Source organism: Cinclus cinclus, chromosome 33 (assembly GCF_963662255.1).
Source record: "Cinclus cinclus chromosome 33, bCinCin1.1, whole genome shotgun sequence".
Lineage (NCBI taxonomy): Eukaryota > Metazoa > Chordata > Aves > Passeriformes > Cinclidae > Cinclus > Cinclus cinclus.
This window is the reverse complement of record NC_085078.1, coordinates 3,321,811-3,330,164: the sequence shown is the minus strand read 5'-3', so window position 1 is coordinate 3,330,164 and position 8,354 is coordinate 3,321,811. Positions and strand designations below refer to the sequence as shown.

Sequence of the window (8,354 nt, the reverse complement as noted above, 5' to 3'; positions counted from 1 at the left end):
ACGTCTCCTCCAACCAATCAGCATTCACTCTGCTCTACTCCCGCCTCCGAATCCACCCAATCACCTCCCTCCATCTCCGCCTTGTCCAATCAGCGCGCACCCCCGACGTCACCATGGCGACGCCGATCCCGCCTTCCCATGGCGGAGGCGGGGTTTCAAAGGCGGGACTTCCGGTAGCGCTCTCCACCAATAGCAGCGCGGCGCGGTGGGAACCGGCCAATGGCGAGGCGCAGAGCGGGCGAGGCGGAAGCGCGCGCGGGGTCGGAGGTCGCGGCTGTTGATGTTGACACGGCCCCGGCGGCCGCAGCGCCCGCGGCCCCTCAGCGCCGGGGGGGCCCCTCCGAGTCCCCGCCCGCGGCCCCCCCGCCCCGCAGCGTCCCGCCGCTGGTCCCCGGTACCGCCCCGACCTCCGAACCCCCGTCCGCGGCTCCTCCGCCCCGCAGCTCCCCTCCGCTGACCCCCGGTACCCCCGCGGCGCCCCCCCCCATGCGCGCCCCGCCATGACGATCCTCCCGAAGAAGAAGCCGGTACCGGCGCCAGACGGCGACGCGGATTCCGGTCCGGACGCGGGGCCTGAACGCGGAGCGGACGCGGGGCCGGAGCGCGGCCCTGGAGGTGTCGGCGAACCCGGCGGACCCGGTGTGGGGGTACCGCGGCCTCGGGCCTCGCCGCCTCCTCCGCTGCGGGGCTGGGCCGGGCTGCCCGGAGCCGCCGGTTCTCCTCCACCCTCCGGGCCCGGAGGTCCCGGCGGCGGCGGCCCCGGCTCTGCGGATGGACCCGCGGCTCTGCTGGGGCTGGAGGCGGCGGCGCTGGGGTTGCCCGAGCCCCGCGGGCCCGGCTGTGGAGGAGGCGGCGGGGGCGGCCCCGGGCACAGCAAGAGGCGGCGGCGCGGAGGGGCCGGGCCCAGCGCGGGAAGCGCGGGGTCGGGTCCCGGTGGGATCGGGCTGGGGATGGGGCTGGGCCCCGGCTGTGGAAGTCCCGGGCCCGACGAGGCGGGAGGAGGCTACAACAGCGAGGATGAGTACGAGGCCGGGAGGGTGGAGATGGATCCGGCCACGGCCGAGCAGGTGCGGGGACACCGGGGGGACACCGGGGGGACACCGGGACAAAGAGGCACCGCTTGGGGTTTGGGCTCCCTCGCGTTGTCGCCCCCTCCGGTGCCGGCTCCGGTTGTCGTTCCCTTTTATTCCCGTCGTTCGTCCCCGAGTTGTTTCCACTTCGTGGTGTCCCCCGTCCCCCACTTGGGGATCTCTCCCCGGCTTTTCCTCGATCCCCCCTTTTTCCTGCCGTTCTGGGACCCTCCCCCAGGATTCCCCGTTGTCGCCCCCTCCTTGTCCCCTCTTCACGACACCCCCAGAATCTCCCCCCGTCCCCCTTTTCAGCCCCTCCCAAGGGATTCCCACGGGGATCCCCCCTTTCCCCACTGCCTGGGACCCCCCTGAACCCCCTTTACCCCACACCTCGTGTTCCCCCCTCCCCAGTGACGTGAGGGACCCCCCCAAATCCCCTCCAGGACCCCCCCACACCCTCCCTTGTCCCCCCTCCCTTCACCCTCCCCATCCCCTTCCCCCAGTTTGTGACCCCCAACCCCAGATCCCCCGTCCCGTGTGTCCCTCAGCTCCCCACACCCCATGTCCCCCCCCCCCGTGACCCGAGGGACCTCCCCAAGCCCCCCAGGACCCCTCCCCAGCCCCGGGGCCCCCCCGAGCCCGGCTGTGTCTCCAGCAGGAGCACCGGTTCGAGAAGGCTCTGCGGGAGAAGAAAGGCTTCATCATCAAACGCATGAAAGAGGACGGGGCCTGTCTGTTCCGGGCCGTGGGTGAGCCCCAAAACCCCCGAAATCCACCCCAAAAAACCCTCCCAGACCCCTCCCCCGAGGTGCTGCCACCCCTTCCCGATGTCACCTTTGTGTCCCCCCCTCAGCTGATCAGGTGTACGGAGACCAGGACATGCACGAGGTGGTGCGGAAGCACTGCATGGATTACCTGGTGAGGGACTGGGAGGGCACTGGGATGGACTGGGAGGGGTCTGGAGTGGTGTAAGATGTACTGGGAGCCACTGGAGAGTGACTGGGAAGAGCCTGGGGTGCTCAGGGAAACGCTGGGAGGGCATTGGGAGGGACTGGGAGGCCAGTGGGATGAACTGGGGGGTACTGGGATGAACGGGAAGGGTGCTCAGAATGCTGGGGGGACCAGGCTGCTGTTCCCTCCCACCTCCTCCAGTGTCCCCAGTGCTCTCCCAGTGTCCCCAGTGTCCCCCACTCCTGTCCCCAGGGGCTCTCCCAGTATCCCCAGTGTCCCCAGGGTCTCTCCCAGTGTCCCCAAGAGCTCTCCCAGTGTCCCCCACTCCTGTTCCCAGTGTCCCCAGGGTCTCTCCCAGTATCCCCAGTGTCCCCCACTCCTGTCCCCAGGGTCTCTCCCAATGTCCCCAGGGTCTCTCTCAGTATCCCCAGTGTCCTTCACTGCTGTTCCCAGTGTCCCTCACTCCTGTTCCCAGTATCCCCAGTGTCCCCAGGGTCTCTCCCAGTGTCCCCAGGGTCTCTCCCAGTGTCCCCAGTGCTCTCCCAGTGTCCCCAGTGTCCCTCACTCTTGTCCCCAGTGCTCTCCCAGTGTCTCCAGGGGCTCTCCCAGTATCCCCAGTGTCCCTCACTCCTGTTCCCAGTGTCCCTCACTCCTGTTCCCAGTGTCCCTCACTCTTGTCCCCAGTGCTCTCCCAGTGTCCCCAGTGTCCCTCACTCTTGTCCCCAGTGCTCTCCCAGTGTCCCCAGTGCTCTCCCAGTGTCCCCAGTGTCCCTCACTCTTGTCCCCAGGGTCTCTCCCAGTGTCCCCAGTGCTCTCCCAGTGTCCCCAGGGGCTCTCCCAGTATCCCCAGTGTCCCTCACTCTTGTTCCCAGTGTCTCCAGGGGCTCTCCCAGTATCCCCAGTGTCCCTCACTCCTGTTCCCAGTGTCCCTCACTCCTGTCCCCAGTGTCCCTCACTCTTGTCCCCAGTGCTCTCCCAGTGTCCCAGTGCTCTCCCAGTGTCCCCGGTGTCCGTGTCCCCACCGTGTCCCCCCCGTGTCCCCAGATGAAGAACGCCGATTATTTCTCCAACTACGTCACCGAGGATTTCACCACCTACATCAACCGCAAGCGCAAGAGCACCTGCCACGGCAACCACATCGAGATGCAGGCCATGGCCGAGATGTACAACAGGCCCGTCGAGGTCTACCAGTACGGCACTGGTGCGTGGGCCCGCCAACTGGGAGCACTGGGCAGGGGTCAGCTGGGCACTGGGAGCACTGGGCAGGGGTCAGCTGGGTACTGGGAGCACTGGGCAGGGGTCAGCTGGGCACTGGGAGCACTGGGGAGGGGTCAGCTGGGTACTGGGAGCACTGGGGAGGGGTCAGCTGGGTACTGGGAGCACTGGGGAGGGGTCAGCTGGGCACTGGGGACAGTGGGGAGGGGTCAGTTTGGCACTGGGGACAGTGGGGAGGGGTCAGCTGGGCACTGGGAGCACTGGGGAGGGGTCAGCTGGGCACTGGGAGCACTGGGCAGGGGTCAGCTGGGTACTGGGAGCACTGGGGAGGGGTCAGTTGGGAGCTGGGGACAGTGGGGAGGGGTCAGCTGGGCACTGGGAGCACTGGGGAGGGGTCAGCTGGGCACTGGGAGCACTGGGCAGGGGTCAGCTGGGCACTGGGGACAGTGGGGAGGGGTCAGCTGGGTACTGGGAGCACTGGGGAGGGGTCAGTTGGGAGCTGGGGACAGTGGGGAGGGGTCAGCTGGGCACTGGGAGCACTGGGGAGGGGTCAGCTGGGCACTGGGGACAGTGGGGAGGGGTCAGTTTGGCACTGGGGACAGTGGGGAGGGGTCAGTTTGGCACTGGGGACAGTGGGGAGGGGTCAGCTGGGTACTGGGGACAGTGGGGAGGGGTCAGCTGGGCACTGGGAGCACTGGGGAGGGGTCAGTTGGGTACTGGGATTAATGGGGAGGGGTCTGTTGGGTACTGGGATTAATGGGGAGGGGTCAGCTGGGTACTGGGAGCACTGGGGAGGGGTCAGTTTGATACTGGGATTAATGGGGAGGGGTCTGTTGGGTACTGGGATTAATGGGGAGGGGTCAGCTGGGTACTGGGAGCACTGGGGACGGGTCAGCTGGGAACTGGGATTAATGGGGAGGGGGCTTCTGAGGATGTTCCTCTCTGGTTTTGGGGTCGCCATCTGTTTTTTTTGGGGTTTTTTTGGGGACTCCCCTCTGTTCTTTGGGGTTTCCCTGTGGTTTTTTTGGGGTTCCTGTCCATTTTTTTTATTGGTTTTTTTTTGTTTTATTTTGTTTTGGTTTGTTTTTTTTTTTGCTGCTCCCATTAATTTTTTTTTATTTGCTGCTCCCGACAATTTTTTTCTTTATTTTTTTTTTTTTTTACTGCTCCCTTTAATTTTTTTTTCTTTGCTGCTCCCATTAATTTTTTTTTTGTTTTGCTGCTCCCAACAATTTTTTTCTTTTTTTTTTTTTTTTTTGCTGCTCCCATTTTTTTTTCTTTTTTGCTGTTCCCTTTAATTTTTTGTTTTGCTGCTCCCATTAATTTTTTTTTTCTTTGCTGCTCCCATTAATTTTTTTTTTCTTTGCTGCTCCCATTTTTTTTTTCTTGCTGCTCCCATTGTTTTTTTTTTCCTGCTCCCATTGTTTTTTTTTTCCTGCTCCCATTGTTTTTTTTTTCCTGCTCCCATTTTTTTTTTCCTGCTCCCATTATTTTTTTTTTCCCTGCTCCCATTTTTTTTTCCTGCTCCCTATTTTTTTTTTTTATTTTGCTGCTCCCATTAGTTTTTTTTCCTGCTCCCATTTTTTTTTTCCTGCTCCCATTTTTTTTTCCTGCTCCCTTTTTTTTTTTTATTTTGCTGCTCCCATTAGTTTTTTTCCCTGCTCCCATTTTTTTTTTCCTGCTCCCATTTTTTTTTTCCTGCTCCCATTGTTTTTTTTTCCTGCTCCCATTTTTTTTTTCCTGCTCCCATTTTTTTTTTCCTGCTCCCATTTTTTTTTCCTGCTCCCATTTTTTTTTTCCTGCTCCCATTTTTTTTTTCCTGCTCCCATTTTTTTTTTCCTGCTCCCATTTTTCTTTCCTGCTCCCATTTTTTTTTTCCTGCTCCCATTTTTTTTTTTCCTGCTCCCATTTTTTTTTTTTCCTCTTCCCTTTTTTTTTTTTTTTTTTTTCCCCCGTGGGCTGGGGGGGGATTCTTTGTTCCCATGTGTTTTTCGGGGTCCCCCAGAGCCCATCAACACGTTCCACGGGATCCAGCACAACGAGGACGAGCCCATCCGGGTCAGCTACCACCGAAACATCCACTACAACTCCGTGGTGAACCCCAACAAAGCCACCATCGGTGTGGGGCTGGGGCTGCCCTCCTTCAAACCGGGGGTACGGGGGGGGGGCGCACCCCAAATTTGGGGGGACGGGGGTGGGAGTTATCATTTGGGGTCTGGGAGCCCCGGTTTGAAAGGGGAGACCTCGAATTTGGGGGGTGGGAGATTGGGATTTGGGGTGTGGGGGTTGTGATTTTGGGGGTGGGAACCCGAATTTGGGGGGTGGGAGATTGGGATTTGGAGGGTGGGACCCTGAATTTCGGGGGTGGGGGATTGGGATTTGGGGTGTGGGGGAACCCAAATTTGGGGGGTTGGGATTGGGATTTGGGGGGTGGGACCCCGAATTTGGGGAGTGGGGGTTGTGATTTTGGAGGTGGGACCCCGAATTTGGGGAGTGGGGGATTGGGATTTGGGGGGTGGGACCCCGAATTTGGGGAGTGGGGGATTGGGATTTGGGGGTGGGAACCCAAATTTGGGGGCTGGGGGATTGGGATTTGATGAGTGGGACCCCGAATTTGGGGGGTGGGGGATTGGGATTTGGGGGGTGGGAACCCGAATTTGGGGGGGAACCCCAACTTTGGGGGGTGAGAACTCAGGTTTGGGGTCTGGGACCCCCGAGTTTGAAGGGTGGGACCCCAAATTTGGGGTGTGGGGGTTGTGATTTTGGGGGGTTGGACCCTTAATTTGAGGGGTGGGGGATTGGGATTTGGGGGGTGGGAACCTAAATTTGGGGGGTGGGGGATTGGGATTTGGGGGGTGGGAACCCGAATTTGGGGAGTGGGAACTCTGATGTGGGGTCTGGGACCCCGATTTTGGGGGGTGGGACCTGGAGCTTTGGGGTTGGAGATTGATTTTGGGAGCAGGGCCCCACTTTTGGGGTGCAGCCCTCTCGATTTTGGGGTCTGGGGACCCTCCCTGCGCCCCCCTTCCCTCCCTTTCTGTGGGGCTGGGGCTGCCCCCCCTCAAACCGGGGGTCGGGGGGGGGGGGGGGACACCCCGAATTTGGGGTCTGGGGACCCTGAGTTTGAAGAGTGACCCCGATTTTGGGGGGGGTGAGGGACCCCAGTTTTGAGGAGTGGAGGTTCTGATTTGGGGGGTGGGACGTGGCGTCCCACGGTGCGCCCTGCGTGACCCCTGATGTCCCACCCTGTCCCCCTGTCCCCTGTCCCCTGTCCCCTGTCCCCCTGTCCCTGTCCCCTGTCCCCTGTCCCCTGTCCCCCTGTCCCCTGTCCCCCTGTCCCCTGTCCCCCTGTCCCTGTCCCCTGTCCCCCTGTCCCCCTGTCCCCTGTCCCCTGTCCCCCTGTCCCCTGTCCCCCTGTCCCCTGTCCCCCTGTCCCTGTCCCCTGTCCCCCTGTCCCCCTGTCCCCTGTCCCCTGTCCCTGTCCCCTGTCCCCTGTCCCCTGTCCCCCTGTCCCCTGTCCCCCTGTCCCCCTGTCCCCCTGTCCCCTGTCCCCCTGTCCCCCTGTCCCCTGTCCCCCTGTCCCCTGTCCCCCTGTCCCCCTGTCCCCTGTCCCCTGTCCCACGCTGTCCCCTGTCCCTGTCCCCTGTCCCCTGTCCCCTGTCCCACGCTGTCCCCTGTCCCCTGTCCCCCTGTCCCCCTGTCCCACGCTGTCCCCTGTCCCCTGTCCCCTGTCCCACGCTGTCCCCTGTCCCCTGTCCCCTGTCCCACGCTGTCCCCTGTCCCTGTCCCCTGTCCCTGTCCCCTGTCCCCCTGTCCCCTGTCCCCCTGTCCCCCTGTCCCCCTGTCCCCTGTCCCCTGTCCCACGCTGTCCCCTGTCCCCTGTCCCCTGTCCCTGCTGTCCCCTGTCCCCCTGTCCCCCTGTCCCTGTCCCCTGTCCCCTGTCCCCTGTCCCACGCTGTCCCCTGTCCCCTGTCCCCTGTCCCTGTCCCTGTCCCCCTGTCCCCTGTCCCTGTCCCCCTGTCCCCCTGTCCCCCTGTCCCCCTGTCCCTGTCCCCTGTCCCCTGTCCCACGCTGTCCCCTGTCCCCCTGTCCCCCTGTCCCCCTGTCCCTGTCCCCTGTCCCCTGTCCCACGCTGTCCCCTGTCCCCTGTCCCCTGTCCCTGCTGTCCCCCTGTCCCCTGTCCCCTGTCCCCCTGTCCCCCTGTCCCCTGTCCCTGTCCCCTGTCCCCTGTCCCCTGTCCCCTGTCCCTGTCCCTGTCCCACGCTGTCCCCTGTCCCCTGTCCCCCTGTCCCTGTCCCCTGTCCCTGTCCCCTGTCCCACGCTGTCCCCTGTCCCCTGTCCCCTGTCCCTGTCCCTGTCCCCTGTCCCCTGTCCCACGCTGTCCCCTGTCCCCTGTCCCCTGTCCCTGTCCCTGTCCCACGCTGTCCCCTGTCCCCTGTCCCCCTGTCCCTGTCCCCCTGTCCCTGTCCCCCTGTCCCCTGTCCCCTGTCCCCTGTCCCTGTCCCCTGTCCCTGTCCCCCTGTCCCCTGTCCCCCTGTCCCCTGTCCCTGTCCCCCTGTCCCTGTCCCCCTGTCCCTGTCCCCCTGTCCCCTGTCCCCTGTCCCCCTGTCCCTGTCCCCCTGTCCCTGTCCCCCTGTCCCCTGTCCCCTGTCCCTGTCCCCTGTCCCCTGTCCCCTGTCCCTGTCCCTGTCCCACGCTGTCCCCTGTCCCCAGCTGGCCGAGCAGTCCCTGATGAAGAGTGCCATCAAGACGTCGGAGGAGTCGTGGATCGAGCAGCAGATGCTGGAGGACAAGAAGCGTGCCACCGACTGGGAGGCCACCAACGAGGCCATCGAGGAGCAGGTGGCCCGCGAGTCCTACCTGCAGTGGCTGCGGGACCAGGAGAAGCAGGCGCGGCAGGTGGGGCCCAAACTCCTGCTCGCGGGTCCTGGGGTCACCTGGGGGTCACTGCGGGCCCCTGGGGTCACCTGGGGGTCACCTGGGGGTCACTGCCGTTCCCTGGGGTCACCTGGGGGTCACCTGGGGGTCACTGCCGTTCCCTGGGGTCACCTGGGGGTCACTGCCGTTCCCTGGGGTCATCTGGGGGTCACTGTGAGCCCCTGCTGTCCCTGTGGTCAC

The 8,354-nt window shown here is 63.2% G+C and overlaps 1 protein-coding gene across 1 annotated transcript in view; it reads left to right on the top strand.

Annotated features, from left to right (window-relative positions):
- The first annotated feature begins 272 nt into the window (after positions 1-272).
- The window catches only part of OTUD5 (OTU deubiquitinase 5), an 8,782-nt gene continuing 700 nt past the window's right edge, over positions 273-8,354 (top strand). The window contains exons 1-6 of the mRNA XM_062512042.1: positions 273-1,067; positions 1,726-1,819; positions 1,924-1,988; positions 3,066-3,222; positions 5,242-5,390; positions 7,950-8,135. Of these exons, the coding sequence (XP_062368026.1) occupies positions 501-1,067; positions 1,726-1,819; positions 1,924-1,988; positions 3,066-3,222; positions 5,242-5,390; positions 7,950-8,135 (1,218 nt within the window). The 5' untranslated portion in view covers positions 273-500. The remainder of the gene's footprint in view (positions 1,068-1,725; positions 1,820-1,923; positions 1,989-3,065; positions 3,223-5,241; positions 5,391-7,949; positions 8,136-8,354) is intronic.